At 38.9% G+C, this 23256-nt stretch overlaps 1 protein-coding gene across 1 annotated transcript; it reads right to left on the bottom strand.

Moving 5' to 3' along the window:
* Positions 1-110: 110 nt before the first annotated feature.
* On the bottom strand, positions 111-22825 carry ppp2cab (protein phosphatase 2 catalytic subunit alpha b). The gene is made up of 7 exons (XM_072263932.1): positions 22468-22825; positions 8558-8767; positions 6770-6943; positions 6390-6479; positions 5594-5755; positions 3579-3697; positions 111-2803 (listed from the first exon to the last, which is right to left on the bottom strand). The coding sequence occupies exons 1-7, from the start codon at positions 22567-22569 to the stop codon at positions 2731-2733; spliced, it is 930 nt and encodes a 309-aa protein (XP_072120033.1). The 5' UTR covers positions 22570-22825; the 3' UTR covers positions 111-2730.
* Between the last annotated feature and the right edge of the window lie 431 nt (positions 22826-23256).

Here is a 23256-nt window from a genome sequence, read left to right as displayed (position 1 = left end):
TGCATTTATAGACAATACCAGAAATACAAATGTACTAGTGACCACTCTCATGTTAGCTTGCTCACAATGGCATGCAGTAACCAACCAAATTACAATCAACACACAGGAACTTTAGTCTATTTTTATTGGTTCAACAAATTTCAGATATATAGTCCCACAAAAATGAAAACTGTAAATTATCACTATCAAATGCTGTAAAAGGGATGGCCACCATATTGAAAAGCAACTAACTTATACTTGCCATTCTGGTAAAGCTTATGAAAAATTGTTGTCTAATGATAAACGCACAACTCCAAGTAAAAAAGGTATTATTTATGAATTCACCTTTATAAAGATTACATGGAGACAATAAATTTAATACATAAATATGTGAAAACTGGAATGTATCTCTACTGGAGTTGGCTAAGCTACCAGAACACAAGTTTAGAGGCACATCATTCACTTACAAGAACTGAAGAATGTACCAAACGACAAGGATGGTTTAAGTTTACATTCAACCAGTGACAGTAACTAAACCAGCCATGTCCAGAGTTGCATAAAAAAGTTAATGTTAACAAAGTTCATAATTCTAGGATACAATGCACAGAGCTCTGTAAGATCATAACTCCCCTCATCCACTCTGGGGACCCATTACTTTCTGTCCAGTGTTCACCCTTAAAAAGTTCTAGTTTTGTACATCAAATTATTTTATTTCCAATAAATGTAAGTGCTGCTCCCCTGAACAGTAAGAATGGATATACAATTCTTGTATTCACTGAACGTTCAAACTGTTCCCTCATTGCAGTGCGATAATGTGGATAAAACATCACCCGCATGATTATCCTGGAGAGAATGAGGCTAAAATTCAACATATTGGTCTGGTACAATTTTGTGTCTTCAGTTCACTGACACAAAAAAAAAGTTCTGTTGTCATTACACGAAGTTTAGACAAATGGTAAAGAAATCAAGGACCTCAACTTCAAAGGACACCAAGACAAGAAAAATATTTCAACTCAGATTCTTTTCTTCAAGTTTAAGTGGCTATACCAGTAATCTTATCAAAAATCACATGATTCTTTTGCAATTTTTTTCCTCCATCCATGTTACCCTTAGATTAATTGATGAAACAATCCTTAGAAACTCTCCTTCTTCATGCATTAATATGGAACTGAACTTTTTATGTGATTATAGATATATGTAAACAAACAAGCACTGTGTGAATGGTTAATTACAACTTTTCCACGCTGAAAGCTTCTACTTCCATTAAAATGCAATAGAATTAGGTAATCGATTCTGATTTAGGCTTCATAAAACAGCTATTTACAGATTTACAGCTCAGGAATTAAATCAAGACCAACCAGTACTCAACACAAACTCTCACCTATTCCTCTTCATTAAACCTTTTCATGCAATGTGTATTTTCTCCCCCTTCTGGCTCACTATATTTTTAAAGCCAGAATTCTCACAGATAAGAGCACCCATGACCAGAGAAAGACCAAAACAAACATTGAATCAAATATTATGGCAAGCATTTATAAATTTGCAAGTCAGTACCAAACCAATATGGCACCTCAATGGTCCCAACAACTGGATCATCGACAGAGCAAACGGAAAAAAGTAAACCCAAACCACAGCATAGCTACAAAAACAGAAACATTTTAATTGAAGTTAGATTACGTATTTTGTTGAAATTGGATGGTGCAGGATTTAGCTAAATTTAAATATGTAAATATCAGAAAGACAGCACAATATTTTTTCATATAAATTACTGCCAGGAAAAACTGAAGGATTGGTTTTAGAAAATGAGGACCTATGTAATACTGACCACGGTCTTGGTGCTTCAAAACTAATTACAGCACATGCAAAAGCATTTATATTAGTCAATGAGGAGAGATTTGATCTAACTTTATGCTGGATACTTGTATTTTATGCATTTTCCTTAATTCTATTAACATTTCATAGGGAAACTAAGGAGATGCAAATTGGCCATTTGGTTCCTCTCAAATGCAAAAACATATCCTGTACGAGCAATTTCAGTCTTTTATTATTTTAACCTGGAGCCTTTGATACACAACTAAAATATTAGTGTAACCATTTTACATAAAGGTATCATGTCTTTCATTCCAATACAGTTAAAATCTGAAATATCTCAATTCTTGGTTCATAATTTTATGGAAAATGACATAGCAGACATCTGCCATGATTTTTCAAAAGGAAAATTTTGTTCCATACAACTTATTTGAATTGGACATTATGAAAAATACATCAGAAACAGTAGAGACAAATTAAATTAAACAGTATTCCCTGAAACAAGATTTCAGTACTGACACAAATAGAGGCTGTTGTATTTTAAAATGTTCTTTTAAGCTCCATTGATTGTTTACTGCTATTGTTTATCTACAAGTCATGCTTGGTATGCTATAGCTAAATGAATTATCACGAGGTGCAGGTTTTAATGTTTACATCTTTATCTCTGCAATCTCTGAAAAAGCAAAAGTAACTACAAACTAGGCTCAAACCACGGTTCTCAACCCATAACTTTCACGCATCAGCATGCATTGATGAACAGGTGCTCAAGTAGAACAATGAGATGTTTGCAGACTGAGGGTTGTATTTATTATGGCACGTCTTTTGGTCCATGATGACAGATTTCTGAATGTTTGAGATTCTCGCTTATAATTTGAAGTTACTGTTGCTCTTCCAATTCTGTCAGGCCAATGTTTAATTCATGGCAATACTGTACAAAAGATTTTACAGGAAATAATCTGGGGTGCGACGAGTCACATGTGGTTCACCTCTGCGAGGCGCAGGATCAAACTGTAGGCTGTGGAAGTAGGAGAGGAACAATCATTAAAATATTAGGCAGTAACCACATCTTAAACCTTACTATGCTAATCAAATACTGGCCTGAAAAGAAATAATCAATAAATAAAGCACACATCATTTTAACAAATTAATGTTAAGGAACAATCCACCTTAGAAAATACAGTTTTCTTATGCCTTCATCCCATATATTAAAGAAATAAACTCAAACAAAACGATCAATTTCAAGACATTCAGATGATTAAATGCCATTAATCCAATTCTGAAAAAAAATCCTATTTATTAACAGAAACTCAGGACTCAAAAATGGAAAATTAACTCTGGCCAATAAAAATGAAGATATGTTTCACCAAAAACAGTCTGCCTTCATTGAAGGCAAATAATAAGAGCTTTATTCCAACAGAGGGAGATGGGAGATCAGGAATACAGATTTACAATTTACAGCCCCAAGTAGCATATCTGAACTGTTGCTATGATAGCCGCCATTTAATAACAACATCCCCCATAAAATTCAAAGTAACACTGAAATGGTGTTAGGTAAACTTTGAGCACTCTATGGAAGAGTTTAAATTTGAAATAACAATACTTAAATGATGCATTTAAATGCATCACTTTGAGAACTGCAAATTGGCACATTTGTTCAGCTCTCATCCAGGAATCAGTAAAGCTCACATGCACTTTCCAATTATATATCATCTTACCAATTAACATAAGCATTTAAAACAAAAAGTAATATTGACTACAAGAGTCTTAATATGGCAATATATATCACTTACAAAGAATATTTAAGGGTGTCATCAAGTTCCATTATTGCGGCTTGATTCCCACAACGATAACAGTAGTTTGGAGCACTGAAAATTGTCACTACGTTGCGATCATGGCACCAGTTGTAACCCTATTGACAGAAATTGCAATATTATAAAACGTTCTAGTATGAACAATTTAGTCATTACACAGGATGCTTGCTAAATAACTTCAGAATTGTGCCTACGTACAGCAGGCTTGGCAACCAGTTCAAAGAGCTCCAAGAATAATTCCCAGACCAAAAAAAAGTCAGGCTAATTAGTCTAGCACAGGGGCTCAACGCAACTGCATAAAGATCTGTAGATTAAGTTTAGACAGCATGTACTTTTACTGATTATTTAATCTTGCCAGACAGGGATAGACTAAACAAAAGTTAGAATGATCTTGATCTTCATTCAGGAAGTAGGCAGTGTACTGTCAGGACAAAATGCCTACACATGATGCTCCAGCAACTGATGATAGAGAAATTGTTTTTACTTTCCTGCTTGTTACTTCCACATGAATGATCATAGGTTCCCATTCTTTCTAAGGGTCACTCTAAGTCTCTTTCTTCCCTCCCCACTGTCAAAAAATGTCAGATCAACCTGCAATTCTGACATTAAAATTTGAAGAACAAATATCAACAAAATAATTTGATACTTGGGGTTTAATGAAATAAGAGTTACTGGAACCAGTATTACTCAGGTGATTTGAAACTGCTCAACTTCTGGCAATTTTATTTTTTGCCAAATTTAAACTTTACCTATATTTTTGAGACCTTGGCCTTAATACCTCCTTGGGCAATTGGATCCTCAACTTCCTGACTTGCAGACCCGAGTCAGTTTGGATTAGCAAAATCTCTCCGAGAATTTCCATCAGCACATGTGCACCGCAAAGCTGTGCGCTTAGCCCCCTGCTCTACTCACATTCCATTTGATTGTGTGGCTAAGCATAGCTCAAACGCCATATCCAAGTTTGCTGACGTAGGCAGAATCAAAGGTGGCGATGAATCAGCATATAGACAGGAGATTGAAAATCTGGTTGAGTGGTGCCAATTCAAGCTCTTCTTCAATGTCAGCAAGGCCAAGAGACTGATTATTGACTTCAAGAGAACGAAACTAGTCCTTATTGTTGGATCAGAGGTGGAGAGGGTCAGCAACTTTAAATTCCTTGGTGTTATCATTTCAGAGGACCAGTCGTGGACTCAGCACACAGGTGTAATTATGAAGAAAGCACAGCAGGTCCTCTACTTCCTTAAAGAGTTTGCAAACATTCAGCATGATATCTTAAAGTTTATCAAGTTTCTACAGATGTTTAATGGAAAGTATTGACTGGCCAAATCACAGCCTGGTACAGAAACAATGCCCTTGAATAGAAAATCCTACTAAAAGTATTGATGTGACATCACATCTACACAAAATGTTGTCACGGGAAAGCAGCATCAGATACCCCTACCATCCAGGACATGCTCTCTTCTCCCTGCTGTCATCAGGAATCTCAGAACTCACACCACCAAGTTCAGAAATAGTTACTATTCCTCAACTATCAGACTCTTGAACCAAAGGAGATAACCGGACTCAACTTCACTTACCCCATCACTGAAGTGATCCCAGAACCAATAGGCTCACTTTCAAAGACTCGTCATCTCATGTTCTCGGTATTTATTTATTGCTTGTTTATTTATTATATTTCTTTACATTTTTATTTGCAGTTTGTTGTCTTTTACTCGCTGGTTGAACACCCAAGTTGGAGTAGTCTTCATTGACTGTAACGGTTATTATTCTATGGATTTACTAAGTATGCCCGAATGACAATGAATTTCAGGGTTGCATATGGTGACATAAATGTACCTTGATAATAAATTTACCTTGAACTTTTTGCACCGTGAGCATTTTATGTTCCAATCTGTTTAAAAGCGGCTGTGTATTGTTAATGATCAAGTCAATATGGATTTTAAATTACAATATCATTAGTTACTTTCAAGGGAAACCTCTTAACAGTACTTTACCTCCATCACCAGTTGATGTGCTCGTGAGACCAACGTAAGGCCATTTGCATGGTTAAAAGTCTCAGAAATATCCTGACCAAAGGTGTAACCAGCACCCCTGGGGGATATGCCCCAGCCCCCACGGTCATCAGGATCCGACCATAGCAAATCGCACATTGGACCCTAAAAACACAAAAAATACAAACCCATGAGAACGAAATGTTTCATTAGGTATTTAGGCAGTAAATACTTACGGCATTTGGGGTGTATGAGGTGTCCAAGGAGGGGTAGCATCTGTGAAGAAGGGGCTTGCCATGTCCAGTATGGGAGAGTTTACTCACCCTTGGTCCCCACCAAACACTCATCTCACACCTGTGGTTCCAAGTAGCTGTTTGCATGCAAAAGCAGCCACACCCCGGTGCACTGGTTCGACAGGCAGGCTAAACCAGGTGGGAGTAGCCAGCAGGCCTCATACCCCAGCGAGACAGGGACATGTCTGTCAATGGATGCGAAGCAATCTCTTGCAGACTGGGCGGAGAGATCAACAGTGAGAGCCAACAGACAGGAAGGCAGTTCTGAAACGCCCCATGGAGAGCGAAGAGCATGATGAGACACAGAAGCAGTCACAATCATCCACTGCAACTAAGGAAGATCCCAGTTTTGACAACCACTCATACCACTGGACCTGGACTTCCAGGGTTGAGTGGAACCACCCCAGTGCAACGGCTTTTCCTATTTTAAGAACTTTCCTGCACATGTTTCCTGACATCGTTGGATATGACGGTCAACAACCACTCAAGGCATTTGAAAAGCATACCTCATGTGGAACCTCCTGAAGGCGATCTAGTGCTCGGATGTGATCCAGTGTATCTATGGAAGGAGAAAGGCCTCCATGGAGACAGAAGATCTAAGAGAGACCAACAGCAATAATTTAAGGTACAATTCAGCCTGAAAGTTTATGTTAGCTTTCAGAAATTAACATACCACAGTTGTTATTAATTAAGCATATAGTTTCAAATATCAACTAGTTTTTAAATACATGCAAACAGAAGATTGAAATCCATATACTACTGCATGCTATCAATTGGAATATTTTGAAAATGGAGGCAACATTTGTATTTTGAATCATCTACAACTACCATTATACAAATAGACGCAACTAGTTCTGGGTTAAATCAGTATTAAAAAAACACTCACCTGACCATCTACCAAGGCAGTGAGCGGAAGGTAATCAAAGAGATCAGTAAAATATTTCCACACATTGGCATTTCCATATTTTCTTAAACATTCATCATAGAAGCCATACACTTGTGTAATTTGTCTGCTTTCATGATTCCCTCTAAGTATTGTGATACGTTCACGATAACGTACCTGAAACAAAATCATTTTTATAAGCAAAGCCATGCTGGCTCATCCACCTTAGTAAAACAAGATCTTTTGATTCTTATAGTTTAATTCTTATAACAAACAATACATATTTTAGTTAGAATTTTGACAACTAAACAGTTTCCTAAAAGACCAAATGCTACCTTAATTTAGCTACCAAAATGGCTAATTTCAAACTGAAAACAGACTTTAATATTAGACTGAAGTAATTAGCCGGTTATCATTGTTTTCACCATCTACAGAAATGCAGCTATACTTAGTGATATTTCTCAAGGAGGATATTAGAAGGTAATTTCATTATGATAACATTCTTCCTTCTATTATTTAGAAGGTATATTGATATGGCAATTAACTATACTTAAACATTCCAGCTGATGAATTTGGTAAATATTAATTCTGTTCCCCAGAATATTCATATTAATAAAAATTACAAATGAATATTCAAAATGTAAATGAATAGATGGCATGCAAAACAAAGTTTTACCACTGCACCTCAGTACATGATCATAATAATTACTAACATTCAACTCAACACTTCCATCACTTTATAATACTCCAATGCTTAATAATAGCATATCATTAGTCATTATTTATATAGAACCTTGATAAAATAGTTCATGGTTTTTTTTTAAAAAAGAGATTACAGATTAGAGTGCAGTAGCAAAATGGGCCTCAAATTGTCTTTCCTCACACAACCTATGCAATGGCAACATCCATCTCCAGCATGTCCTCAGCAAGTAGCCCCAGACCAGTTTGCAACATTTAGTCTTGTCTTTCACTTTGCTGAGATGTCAGCAAAAAGAAAATCATATATACAGTACCAGCAGGCATCTTTCACCAGATAGGTGTTTTTCTAACCAGTAATATTTGGCAAAACACGTGTCTCTTAGAACAGCTTGCATTACACAGAATCTTGTGCACCTTTATATGGTGGTTCTTTCAAATAGCCCTCTCTTTCTAGATAGGTAATCTGATGAGACAACAACCAAGAAATCAGCTGAGAATCACTGTCAGGACATCCTTTAGCACAACAGAGTAAAGTGTCGATGGTCAACCAAATTAAAGGTATATTAGTGCTGAACTGAGCATCTCATTCACCTGAGCAGGAGCTGAATGGCTTGTTGCTGGACTGTATACAAAGTGCCTATGTTTTTATTTTATTGAATACAGCTCAGAATAACCCTTATGGCCCTTTGAGCCATGCCACCTAGCAATCCCCAATTTAATCCTAGTCTAATCACGGAACAATTTACAATGACCAATTAACCTACCAACTGGTACGTCTTTGGACTGTGGGAGGAAACTGGAGCACCTGGAGGAAACTCATGCAGTCACGGGGAGAATGTACAAACTTCTTACAGACAGCAGGTAGGAATTGAACCAGGGTTGCTGGTATGTAAAACACTATGCTGCCGTATCTTCCCCAATATACTGAGCAGTTTTCTACAAATGCTACAAAATGGTGTTGCCTTTTCAGAAGTCACAAGCCAAATTAACTCTAATGAGACTAAAGTGAAAAGTTTATAGTACATCTTACAGAAAAAATCAATTTTCTAGAAAAGATTAGAATTTTAATATTTTGCAAATAAAAATAGATACCTTAAGGGCTACAAGGAGTGTGACTGTTTCAACTGAATAATAACCTCGGTCAACATAATCTCCCATAAAAAGATAATTTGTGTCTGGTGATTTGCCTCCAATTCTAAAAAGTTCCATCAGATCATGAAATTGCCCATGGACATCGCCGCAGACGGTAACAGGACATCGGACCTCCTGCACATTTGATTCCTTTGTCAAGATTTCTTTAGCCTAAACAAGAAAATGAAAAAATTAGTTCACATTGACCTATTTGATCACATCAATACAGATGCCAATTTAAAAATATTTAGCCACTGATAAGAAATAATGATAAAATAACTGAAGCTGCTTTTATTTTGTCTTTATTTTCGACATTCACGTTGTCAACAGCAAGAAACAAAGGATCAACTTTTAAGTATGTGATTAGAGGAAAATCAGACACTTAAATTAAGAAGTTCCTGAACATATATTTGACAGTTTAAATCTAATATGCATGGATCTACCTTTACCATAATCCACAAAAATAAGATGGAATTCAGATATTGGCTGTAAAAGAAAAATTCTACTGATAATTTCACTACTATTACCAAATAGCAAAACAATGCTGATGCGTTGTTCTTACATTATTGATCCAAAAGATAATTCCTGACACAACTATAAATTATTAGCAAGTTTCTCAATAGGCAGAAATTTTAGCAGCAGTTACAGAAGTTATTGGAGACCTGGGAAGTAGACATTTCAAGAAAGGAATATTTATAGCTCCTTTGTAAATAAGAGTTCCAATGTGGAAAGGTAGAATACTGCAGATGTTCAAATCTGAAACAGACACACTACTTTCTCGCGAGATCAGGTGAATGCCTTAAAACTTTGTTTCTACATTATTAGATGTTGTCTGACTCATATTTCCAGCACTTTCTATTTTAGTTTAAATAGCTATTGGGGTCTCCCTACCTTCTGTCCAAGACCTCTTTCAGAGTCGATGCCTCCATAAGACACGGTACATCATTAAAGACCCCTCACACCCTCTCCATGAACTGTTTGTTCTTCTGTCATCAGGCAAACGTTACAGGAGCATCAAAACTAAAACAGCTTCCTCCCACAGGCAGTCAGACTGCTAAATAGCCACTCTACCTGACTCTGCTTTGGACACTTAACTTGCACTGGACACTAATGACTTGATTTTAACTGACCTGTGGCTGTTGTGTTTTACTATTTATTGTTATGTTTATTATTTAGTGTTGTGTTTGTTATGTTATGATTGCACTGCTCCTGGGAAACGCTGTCTCATTCTGCCCTGCAGAACTGATGTACGGTTAGAATGACAATAAAGTTTTTTGAATCTTGAAATATTTATTCTGCATTAAAATACATCATTCTCCCTTGCATAGCTCATGAGAATTCCACCTGTTCATTCAATCTCTTCCAATGATAATGTACAAATTTGTAAATTACATAATCTTCAAATATTTGTAAGTATAAAACAAAGTCTAAACTCAAGAACATCAAGCCTCAATGCTGGTTAAAACTTAAATATAAAAGTAAAATGTATAAATTTATAATAAAATTACCATGTATAGCTGATTCAATTTGGAAGTTAAACTAATTTTGCCCTGGAACTTGATGCTTTTTTTTTAAAAATATAAATCAATTTTGCTATCCCTAATTCTGCCCTTTAATGGTTCATTGAGAATTAGAGATGGCTTTTTCTTTTGAAGAGACCCATACTAACTCAGAAAACCTACATGTTGGTATCATTACAATTTGGTCGAAACACTCTCATGTTGCTCCTGAATAGTTTATGTGAAGCGGCATTTCCAGACCAGAGCTTAAACATGCCACCTGTAGGCTAAGGGCTTCGAGATTTTTTTTGATGGAAAAAGTCCCTTGTATTTTGCTCCAAGAGATTTAATTTTTCAACTTCTAATTCATTCTCAGAAATGATACATTTTCAAATCACCTCAGACAATGTCATAGAGCAAATGCAGAATGCAACTTTTAAAACGATTTGGCAAAGTAAATTACAGGAAAGTGCTAGTAAAAGTACAAAGCCAATAATAAATCATTGGCACCATGAAATTACTTGAAACAAAGCCACATGTAAGCAAATAAAATAATTTTTAAAAATTTCTGATTTACAATGCGAGTGTCTACAAAACAGTTCTCACTCAGCTCAACAAGCATAATCCCAAAAAGTTGAAAATATTCAATTATTTTAATCTTATTCTTAGGCAGCATCTTGGAGAAAAATTACTTGCATTTCAGTTTTGTGGTTTTAGTAGTCGCCACAGAACCCAATGTTAGGTCAGAAATGCTCATCTTCAAACATCTCAGAACCCTTCCACACACAGGGCAAGTTGTGGCTGCTGATAAGTGGGTCGTGTATGAGGTGATCATACATTGCTAAAACAGGACCGTGGTCATTCCTCAACACCATCCTGTATGCTCCTATCCTTTGAAGATACCGAGTGTAATTAGCACCCTAGTACCAGAGAAGTTGGCCCTGTAGAGGATAGTGATATTGATCCAGTTGCCCTTCCAGTGAATTTGGGGGGCCTTGCATGGACTGCATTGGTTTATTTTCCCAATGTCTTGAGGTGGCTGCTGTTAACAGTGCAGAATCACACAGATGACAGGGTTCACCACTGTCCACAAAACCATCTGCTGTATGTTAGGCAATACACACAAAATTCTGGAGCAACTCACCAAGTCAAACAATATCTGATGAAGGACAGAACATTGACTCAGACCTTTAGAGGCCTGCGTCAGGCATTTTCATGCCTTACAAGGCGCAGATTGGAAGTCTGTGTGGGGCGCCACTCCTCACACAGACTAGAGCAATGGGTAATCAAGTGCCTTGCTCAAGGACACAAACACGCCGCCACGGCTAAGGCTCGAACTAGTGACCTTGAGATCACTAGACAAACACCTTAACCACTTAGCCATGTGCCTACACGTGAAGAGTCTCAGTCCAAAACATTGACTGTTCATTCCCTTCCGTAGAAGCTGGTTGACTTGCTCGAATTCCTCCAGCATTTTGTGTGTTGATCAAGACCCCCATCATCTGCAGAATATCTTGCGCTTATGTTGTATGTTAGGTCGGAGATACTGATCTTCAAATATCCTTTGCCCAAAGGATGTAAGAAAATTTCTAATTTCACTATTGATGTTTCTCCCTTGGAGAAGTTGCTGAGTAGAAATAGGAAGTGGTCCAGATTTTCCACTGTTTTAACATGAATCTTCAGTGTCAGAAGACAGCAATACAACAGGGGCAGGTTGGCAGTAGACTTTGACCTTGCAGATGGGCAAGTGTGTAGCCTAACTTCTTTGGCTAATTTCAGTGATGGTTTGGACCTTAGCCTCTGCATATACACAGAAACAAGTATTATCTATATACTACAGTCTGGGTAACTTTGGTTCTATTCTGTTCTTATTTTAGGCTGTTCAGCTTCCCATTATTCCTGATGATCACTACATTCTGAAGGATGTTTGTTGCAGGGGAGATGAGAAACCTCAGCTTAAAAAAAAGGCAAAACAAAGTAAAGACACACTCTTGTTTGACACTGGGGTTTGTTGAGAATGGTTCTTCCAGTACACTATTGCAGAGAAAACATAGGAAGGTAATGAATTCTTGTGGCAAAAGGTGGGGCATAGGAAGAACAGTGGATGGCGAGATCCAGAGATCCAGGCTAAGCAACTAATCAACAGACAACACATTAATGCTGAAACAGCCATCAAAAGCTCTGACACCCAATACCCCAGCCCACGGAGAGCTTGGAACAGGGTTACCAGGGACAGATGTAGCCAATCCAGGTTAAAAGGAACACTTTCAAGACTTTAAACATCTGTTCCTTAGTGAGAATACTTAACTCAATCTCACGGCAGAATTCAGCACAAATTCACAGCCTCATCACCCACATTTGTGCAAGTGTTGTTCCGAAGGACCTCAGTGACCCCCTGCTATCCATTACAAGGAACATCGTTACCAGAATCTTTCACAGCTACCTCATCCTAATGGGTGAAGAGCTGCTTCCTGAATCAATGTGGTTTCTACTGAACCAGAGGCAAACTGACATATTTTCACTGTACAAGAAAAACACGGGACGCTTTAATAATTTTAACACAGTCAAGCAAGTTTTGACAATCTTCAGCTATGCAGTGAAATGAAATGCATCTTTTTCAACTAAATTAATCCCAGAAGACTGGCAGTATTTGCATAGAAAGAGTTAGTGCTTCTGATGAACGAGCTGAAACATAAATTCCACTTCCCACCCACAGTAGCTGCCTGACCTCTTGCTTTTTGTTATTTTTGACTTACATCTGCAGCTGCTTTCCACATTTATCTTTAAATTTATCATAGAAGACTCCAAAAACATGACCTTTATTTCCCCTGCAATGCAAACAAAACTTCAGTACAATGAAGTCCATGCGTAATTGTCAATTGTGCGATTAGCTGTCATATTTCAAGAGTTTCTTGATTTGTCTTAAAATCACACTATAACCTCAAAATGAATTCCAGGGATTTGATGCATCTTGTAGGGTTACAGATCTAGTCACGGCCTCAAATAACCAAAAAGCAAAAAGACAAGTCTAACATCATCATGTTTGAAAACTCCAGATATACAGACTACAAAATAGAAACCATAAGAGATTCAGTGCATTACCAAATGTATTTACCAGTTACTATTTGTAGAGTTACATCTTGAGTTAGGCATAAATTGAAAGATGGACATGTTCCAGAGACAAAGGTATAAGAGTACATTTTTTTTTAAATATACAAATCAGATCCACTCAATTGTGCCTATCAAAGCATATGTTCATTCAAACCACTTCAATATAGCAGCCTAGGTGTTAATCGTGCGTAATTATTTAAATATATTGCAACCCAACAGTATTTAATCTGGAGCAACGGTAATCAGATGTTGATACTTTAACTCTATTTGTTCTGTTATTAAGTGGGAGGTGGATAGGGAATACACAAGTAGATCAAAATCAAACCTCTCAGGATACCACAAAGCAACTTGCATTAAATGAAATACTTTTTATCCAATTTCATGTAGATGAAAATAGCCACACCTTCACCTCCCCAAAAAGGTATTACAGAAATTTAAAATAATAGCTGCACCTTAAATGAGTAAGAATGTCAAAAAGTCTGTTCAGTATTATATACAAAAACATAATCTTTAGCTTTACCTTCTTATCCCATTTCTATTTATGTCATTTAATAACTATTCCGTTCAAAACTGGAGCATTTATTCCTGACAAATTTATGAGAAAAATCAAAAAAAATCATTACATGTTCATACATTACCCAAACATTCAAAGTGCTCACTTTACTCCAATTCCTACAACTACAGAATAGCTTTAAAAACCAAACCTGAAAAACACATAACAAGTTGAGGCTTAGTTTCCTTCTTCAAGGAAGATGATGAGCAGAAATGAAATCTTAAATCGCAAGTTTTGGTACATTCAAAAATAATCAGCCAATCTTCAAAAATCTACCTTTACAGTGGCAGTACGGTTGATACCAATGTGTCAAAGTAAAATTTATTTTCAGAATGGTCACCACATACAACCCTAGTTTCTTTTTTCTGCAGGCATACTTAACAAATCTATAGAACAGTAACTGTACACATCAGGAACTTGTAAACAAACTTCAAATGCAGATATAAATAAATAGCAATAAATAGTAAGCATGAAATAACAATATGAGTCCTTAAGTGAGTGTAGGTGATGATTGAGGCATAGTAATTGTTCTTGAACCTGGTGGTGAAAGTCCTGAGGCACCAATGGCACCAGCAAAAAAGAGCACTGCCTGGGTGGTGAGGATCTTTGACGATGGACGCTCCATTTCTATGGTAACATTTCATGTAGATGTGCTCAATAGTTAGGGGAGTTTTACCTGTGATGTACTGGGCTGAATCCACTACCTTTTGTAGGGTTTTCCACTCAAGGGCACTGGTGTTTCCATAACATGTCATAGCGCAGCCAGTCAGCACACTTTCCACCACACAACTATAGAAGTTTCTCGAGGTTTTTGATGACATACCAAACCTCCCCAGACTCTTGAGGAAGTAAACACACTGCCATGCTTTCTTCACAATAATGGGTCCAGAACAGGACCCCCGAGATAGTGACAACCAGGAATTTAATTACTGACCCTCTCTACCTCTGATCCTCCGATGATTACTGGCTCATGGACCTCTGGTCTAGAATCAGTTCTTTGGTCTTGGCAGTGAGCCATATCTCAAATAATGCTGAGTGGCAGTGCAAGAAGATAGAGCCTAGTGATTTGGTGCCACAACAATAACCTTTCCCTCAATGTCAGCTCAGCAGAACAAACGAGCTGATTATTGACTTCAGGAAGAGGGGCACGTGCTCCTGTTTATGTCAACAGTGCTAAGGACGATAGCCTTTTAAGGTCTTACCACACAGATGCCACAGCCAAGAAAGCTTACCAGCACCTCTACTGTCTCAGGAGGCTAAAGTTGTTTGGCATATCTTCTGCAACCCTCACCAATTTTTAATCAACGTACCATAGAAAACATCCTAAGCAGATGTACCATAGCCTGGTATAACAACTGCTCTGCTTGTGGCTAAAAAAAACTGCATAGAATTGTGGACGCAGCTCAAGCTCATGATGGAAACCAGCCTGCCCTCCACACCACTGCCTCAATACAGCAGTCGGCATAATCAAAGAACCCACCCACCATGGACATTCTATCTCCTTCCCCCACCTCCACCATCACCCATCAGGCAGAAGATACAAAAGCCTGAAAGCACACACCACCAGACCCAAGGATGGTTTCCAGCTCATGGTTATAAGACAAGCGCACATTTCCCTAGTACAATAAGATGGAATCTTGACCTTACAAACTACCTCGTTGTGATCTTGAACTTTGCTGTCTATCTGTACTGTACACACTTCATGATTTAATCTGTATGTACAGTATGCAAGGCAAGTTTTTCACTGTATTTTGGTTCATGTGAAAATAAACCAAGTGCTTTTATTATTTAGAAAATGATAAAACAATCTTTTATCTACAGTAGGCTACTTCCATTCAGAAGTATATTGCTTGAATCAAAAAGGTGTTTTTTGAAACAATCCCCAAAAATTTCTGCATGTTTTTCTGCTTTAAACTTCCAAAGTCATTCACAATGACATCAACTGACCTTAAAAATTAATTTGATATTTATTTCCCCCATGACACTGTAAAATGCTTTCTCTTGACCAAATCTCTTTCTAAATATTGACCACTTCTACAGTCAAATTCTTCGCAAGGACATTTTCTGTACGTTTTTCAAGAAGTGGTCACTATTAAATTATACGTTTAGATTATGTTCAAGTGGCAGTCTATCTACAATGTGATAATTTTCAAGTTCTTGACTACAGACTATATTGTATCACAGAAATACAATTACAGCTCAATTTCGTTTCCCATTTTTGGCAAACATGCATTAAATTGCAATGGTTGAACATTTAAAATTGAAATACCCAAAACTAAGTCCTTACTGAAATCTCCCATTAATAAATTCCAATTGATCTATCATATTAATGTCTATTAGCTACTGAATATGCACTTTTAACAATTTTCTTTAGATCACATGCTCACTGCACATTTTCATTGCTCAATACGATATCTGAACATCTCCATCGAAAATGTGGTGTTCTTTTATAGTTCAAATTCTCAGCCATCTTCCTTCATGGAACATTTTAGATCTTACTAGCACCTGTATCCAAATAAAACTCCTATATCACACAAAAAATTTCGTGGGTGTTGCTTTGATTTTCCCCTTTCAATTCAAAGTGCATACTGCTATCAGTCATATGACAAATCTCTCCATAACCCAGTTAAGTATTATGGCAATTTGTGGATCAGGCTGAGAATATCTGAAAGATTTGTATTTATAATACCTTCTATAATTTGTAATATACTAAAGTGACTTATAGCTGAAATACCTTTGCAATGTAGTCATTGTTGCAATACAGGACACAGCACACCCTTATCTAGTGGCTTGCTACCATGTCAACATTTGGATAAGGATTAATGCCAGGTCATGTACTATCCTCATTCTTGCATGCAGATTGACCAGAATCCATTGGGGGGGGGGGGGGAAGGGAGAGGAATCAGAAACCAAAACACATATACAAGGCAGCCTTACTACATTATAATGAACCCATTGTAAAGAATGCTCATTAGGTCAGCACACATTTTAGCCAGCCATGGGACAGTCTTGGGTTCAAATCAGAACAACAAGAAATTAAGAAATGTCACTATTTTTATCAGAAACAGTAACAACCAAATGTACTGTGGCTAGATGTAATTGCACGCCAAATGGGGGAAACCCACTAAAAGTAATTGCAAGTTAAATACCTCAATACTTCAGCATTTCCTAGAGACCAAAATACGTCAGAGGTCAGAATACACTGGAACTTGGTTACGTACAAAAATACATATTCAAGTGAGACTGCAAGACATAATCTACCATTTATATACAAAAGATAATATCAGAAGTACTCAGATTAGACAGCATTCTAGAAACAATCAACATCTGGGCCAATTCCCTGCTTCTGTTCCTCTTTCCACAGGTGCTACCTGGTCTGCTGATTATTCCCAAAGCTTTCCATTTTAAGATTTCCAACATTGTTTTGCTTTTACATTAAATGTAGAGCCAATTTAGGTACTTAAAATCCTAATACTCCTAAATCAATATATATACACAAGGGTCCTAGAAAAGATTTTTAAAGTCCCTAGCTACGGATGAGGTGCTACAGGACTGAAGGATAGCTAATGTTCTGTTGTTGAAGAAAAGCTCTAATAAACTGGGGAATTATACAACAGTGAACCTATCAATAGTGGGCAAGTTATTGGAAGGTATTCTAAGGGATCAGCTACACAAGTATTTGGATAGATAGGGACTAGTTAGGGATAGTCAACATGATTTTGTGCATGGTAGGTTGTGTCTAACTGATCTTACTGTTTTGAGGATGTTACCAAGAAAGTTGAAGAAGGACGTAGTCTACAAGAACTCATACAAGGCACTTGATGAGATTTCACATGGGAGGTTTGACAAGAAGGCTTAGTCACTTGGCATTCAAGATGAGGTAGTAAATTAATTTAGACATTGGCTTTGGTAGTAGATGGTTGCCTCTCTGACTGGGGGCCTGTGTCTAGAGGAGTGCTGCAGGGATCGGTGCTGGGGCCATTATTGTTTGTCATCTGTATCAATGTTCTGGATGATAATGTGGTAAACTGGATCAGCAAATTTGCAGACAACACCAAGATTGCAATTGTAGTGAACAGTAAAGAAAGCTACCATAGCTTGCAGTGGGATTTAGACCAGCTGGAAAAATAGGGTGAAAAATGGCAGATGAAATTTAATGCAGACCCGTGTGAGATGTTGCACTTTTGGAGGACAAAGCAGTGCAAGACCAACATGGTGAGCAGCACAGCACTGAGGAATGCAGAACAGAGGGATCAAGGAATACAGATCCAGGAGTAGGTCAGCGGGCTAGGCAGATTAATAGTTCGGCATGGACTAGATGGGGCTATTTATATGCTGTAGTGTTCAATGATTAATTTTAGCCTTTGGGGAAAAAAACCACAAGCACTATTTACATTTTTCATCTAAATTCAAAATTAAATAGAAATTAGGATCAATGGCAGAAAATATACTATTTTTCAGCTCAAGTGCAGATATTTCCACATGTAACATCTTATAAAAGAAATTGAGTATCAATTAAAACATGATCCCCGGAACTAAACTGTTGCAAGACAAAATAGCTGAACAATGACGTACAGTTGGAGACAGAACATATGTACAGAAAATGCAAATGTGCATTTTATTCTTCAATGACATCAACCTGCTTGTGAAACCACACCCTCCTGTAAAACAATTACGCAGGATGTGAATCCCAGAAATATCCCAAAAAAAAGATAATAGCACAGAAGCAAGCTTTTAGCCCATTGATTCCTTATCAGTTTCACAACAGCAAAACTACTAATTCCACTCCCCAGCCCTGGAAATTCTGTCCCATGTTGCTTTTGAAAGCAACAGTTATGCCGAGCCATCACTACCTTTTGCAGCACATTCTAGATGTTAACCAGTGTAAAAAGTGTTATTTCCTCACGTCTCTTGAAATCTGCTTCATTCTTCACCTGCTAATTTCTGACCTAATCAATGGGAACAATTTCAACCTAATTACTCAGTCCACACTATTCTTTATTTAAAATACCTCCACTGGATCTTGTGACCACTACAAGAACTGTCACATATTTCTCTAGTTTATCCACATAACTCAAGTCCCCCATACTTGCAACCATTTTCATTAAATGTTCTCTACACACCAGGACTGCAAATCATTCCTCCTCATAAGAGTTCAAGGAATTGAGTATAGAGGTTATAATCTCTGTACGAGATGTTGGTTAGGCAAAACTTGGAACACTGCTTTCAATTTTGGCCACTCTGCAATGGGAAAAAATGGCATTAGGCTGGAAACTGCAGAAGAGATTTATAAGCTTGTTGCCAGGATTCAAGAGACTGAGTTATGGAGAGCTTAAGGCAATTGGGATTTTATTCTCCATCAGTGGCTAAAAGTAAGGAGCAAACTTACAGAGGTGCATAGAGTTAATCTGCAGTCTTTTTATCCAGTATTGGGGGAATAAGAACTAGAGGACATAGCTGCAAGGCACGAGGGGAGAGATTTCACAGGAACTGGAGAGGCAGGTATTCGCAAAACTTGAAAGGGGCTTGGACAACTACATGGAGAGGAAAGGTTTAGAGGGGTATGGGTGAAACTTCAGCAAATGGACTAGCTCACCTTTGTCAGATGGACCAAAGGGCCTGTTTCTGTGGTGTAGCAGAGACTGAACCAGTGTTTTATATACTGCATTTTATACAATCTTCAGAATCAACTTTAATATCACTGGCATGTGTCAAGAAATGTGTTGTTTTGCAGTAGTACATTACAATAACTATACATTACAAAGAAAGGAAAAACATACTAAGGTAGTGTTCATGTCATGACTTCATTGTCTATTCAGAAATCTGATGACGGAGGAGAAACTGTTCCTGAAACACTGAGTGTGTCTTCAGTCCCCTATACCTCTTCCTCGATGGTAGCAATGGGAAGAGAGCATGTCCTGGATGGATGGATTGGGGGGGCGGGGGTGGGTGGGCAGGAGGATCGTTAATGATGGACGCCACCTCTTTCAGGCATCATTTTTTTTCCGAAGGTGCCCTGGATGCTGGAGCTGGCAGACTTTACAACATTCTGCAATTCTTTTCCAATCTTGTGCAATGGCCCTGCCATACACGACAGTGATGCAATCAGGTAGAATACTCGCCACGGTATATTTGTAGAAAATTGCCAGAGTCTGTAGCGACATACAAATTCTCCTCAAACTCCTAATAATGAAATATAGCTGCTATGTGCCTTCTTTGAAATTGCATCAATATGATAGATTGTCAGAGACACCCAGGAACTTGAAACTGTTCGCCCCTTCCACTTTTGATCCTTCAATGAAGACTGGTGCACGTTCCCTCAACTTTCCCATCCTGAAGTCCACAATCAATTTCTTGGTCTTATTGACATCAAGTGCAAGGTTGTTGCTACGATGCCATTCAACCAGCGGACGCATCTTGCTTCTGTACGTCTCCTCGTCACCATCTGAAATTCAGCCAAGAATCGTGGGTGTGGAGAGTAGAGCAACCTTGATGTGCGAGTATTGATGGTCGGCCAGGAGATGTTATTTCAGATCCACAGGCTGTGGTCTCCCACTGAGGAAGTCAAAGATCCAGTTGCAGAGAGAAAAAAAAATAGGCCCAGGTTTTAGAGCTTGTTGATGAGAACTGAGGGTATAATTGTGTTGAATCCTCAGATGTAGACAATAACAGCAGCCTGATCTAGGTATTACTATTGACCGGGAGCGCCAAAGCCAAGCGGAGAGGCAGTGAGTTTGCATCCACTGCAGGCAAATTGCAGCAGGTTCAGGCCCTTGCTTAGGCAGGAGTTGATTCTAGCCATGACCAGCCTCTCAACGCACTTCATCACAACAGATGTGTGTACCACTGGGCAACAATTGTTGAGGTAGCTCATCCTGCTCTTCTTGCACTGGTATGATTGTCTCCCTTTTGAAACAAATAGAAATCTCCAACTACAGCAGTGAGAGATTGAAGATGACCTTGAACACTCCTGCCGGTTGGCTGGCACAGGTTTTCAGAGCCCTACCAGAAACATCATTAGAGTTCAACCTCTTTAAAGATGTTTTGACGTCAGCCAAAGAGACAGAGATCATAGGTCACCAGATACTGCAGGGATTCGCACAGGTATAATTTATTCTCCCTTTCAACACATGCATAAAAGGTGCTGAGCTCATCTGGGAGTGAAGCTTTACAACCATTCATGACGTTAGGTTTTGCTTGTACAGTGAACCCTATCAGAGCTGACAAACATCTGATTCCATCTCTGACCTCAATCAGAATTGTTTTCCTGCCCTTGTATTCTTTAGAACTGGACCGCCTAAATTATTTTTCTTTACATTCCTCCAACCAAAATGTAACACTTCACATTTCAAAGTATCAAATTTCAACTGTCACCTGCCCAGACGTTCTAACATTGCCTAATTTTTTATTTGTCAGCCATCAAATTGTCTATCATTGGCAAATTTGAAAACCACTTCCCAAATACCCGTCAACAATATATTAAGTACTGTAATGACCTTGGTGCTAATCCACAGGGAACTCCATCAAATATTTCCCTCCAGCCCAAGACACCCTACAAGTCCTACAATCCAAGCAAGGTTCTGCACTGCATTCTCTTCAGCACAACCAGATCCTTCCTACAGCATAGCAACCAGACTATACACAATCCTCCAAAATCTATCTAATCAAGTGTTGCAGCATTATACTCCAACATTATTCTATATCCTGATCAATGAAAGCAAAAATGGCATATACACCATAACTATCTTCTCCCACACACAATTCTGAAGAATACCAAGTCCATTTATCAAACATCCAACGCAAACGGCAAACTCACCAAACTACATTCTCTCTTACTAGTCCATCCTCACCTACCCCTTGTGGCAAAGTCTACAGGCCACATTACCCTCAGCAGCCACTTCAAATCCCCGAGAGCTAAAGCAAGTCATCTTCGATTTCCCGAGATGGCCAAAGCAGCAGGTAATTCTGCCCTAATATTTCAAGATTACACAATTTAAAACCATCAATATTTTTAAGATATTAAGTCCACAAGCCTTAAGTTCTTTTCTGAAAAAAATGTTCCATGAAATTCTGATCTCGTTATATTACAGCGGTTCTTTAGCACTACTGCTTTCTGTTGTATGCTCCCTCTCAAGTGATCTTACACTTTCAAGTATCAAATACGGATCCAAATAAACACGAAGGTTAAAACTAAGCAAGCAACAAACATCCGCGTCAAATTTAGGAGCTATCCAAACAATACGAGAATCACACCTTTAAATCTAATACCAGTTCGGAACTGGTACGAACAATTATACGGTGGTAAGGGCGGGTAGGGGACAGAACGATTCCGAGATCTGTCTGCAATTGTTATGCTGCTGCTCGGAGCGGTGAATTGCAGCCGCGAGAATGGCAGCCCGAAAGGCGCCATTTTAGGTGCACACTTGTAAGGTTCAATTTATGCGGCACAGAAATGCCGGCTCCTGATCCGGGAGCACCGAAAGCAAAATACTCCCAGTCTTTCGAGGGGACTGACGGCTAAACACCTTGCTTGAGCAGTAGTATATTTTTTTAAACTGCCGGGGGTCCGCCTGTGCTTTGGTGTCTGAGCGGCGGCGACATTAGCGGGAGGCTCCGGGACTAGGCCACCCCGGGGGGGGGCGGAGACACGCCGGACCCCAGTAACAAGGCCCGGCTGTGGGAAAGGCAACCCACCCGCACCGGCTCACCTTCTCGCACAGCGTCTTCACTTGGCTCTCGGTCAGTTGCTTGCAGTCGTTCAGCTGTTCGATCCACTGGTCCAGCTCCTTGGTGAACGCCTTCTCGTCCATCGCTCAACGACGCGCTCGCCGCCGGCTTGCAGCGGAACGACCGATTCACGCTCACACAGAGAAAAACCCACAAAGGAGAGTGTCCCCGTCCCCCCCTACTTCTATTTAAAAATGAATGTTATGTTTATTTAAAAGCAGGCGCTCAGTCGGAGAGGGTCTATACGTGGAGCTGAAGCGGCAGCGCTGCCCTTCGCAGCCCGATCCCTCTCCGGCTTCAGCTCCCCGGCCCAGAAAATGGCCGCTCGCCCGCAATGACATCAGCGCGCAGGCGCTGTCGGGCTCGGGCTCGGCCGGCCTCTGCTTTCCGGATGGGGAGCGAAGCGCGGGGCGGTCGGTCGTGCGCCGACTGCATTCCAGGAGCCGGCATCAATGCCAACGCTCGTCAAATAGTTCACCCGTCCACGTCAATATTTCGGGGAATCCCTATGCTTTGGGAATGGTGGTGTTTCTTGTTAAAGAGGTTCCAAAAGCCTGAACCTCTGCTGAAGTTCCTCAGGGATAGGTTAGTGTGTTCTAATAGTGGGCAAAGTTTTAGCTTTTAAACGCTTTGCAACCTCACCAAAGGAATATGAAAGACTTTATATAACGATATTTTTATTCATCAATCTGAGGCAGGAGAAGAATTGCGAGAAATGGACTGCAATGAAGGTTCACTAGATTTCATTCCTGAAATTGAAAGATTAAGCA

The sequence above is a fragment of the Mobula birostris genome, chromosome 7 (assembly GCF_030028105.1).
Source record: "Mobula birostris isolate sMobBir1 chromosome 7, sMobBir1.hap1, whole genome shotgun sequence".
NCBI classification, from domain to species: domain Eukaryota; kingdom Metazoa; phylum Chordata; class Chondrichthyes; order Myliobatiformes; family Myliobatidae; genus Mobula; species Mobula birostris.
Note: the sequence above shows the minus strand (reverse complement) of the source record. Positions and strands in the feature narration are given on the sequence as shown.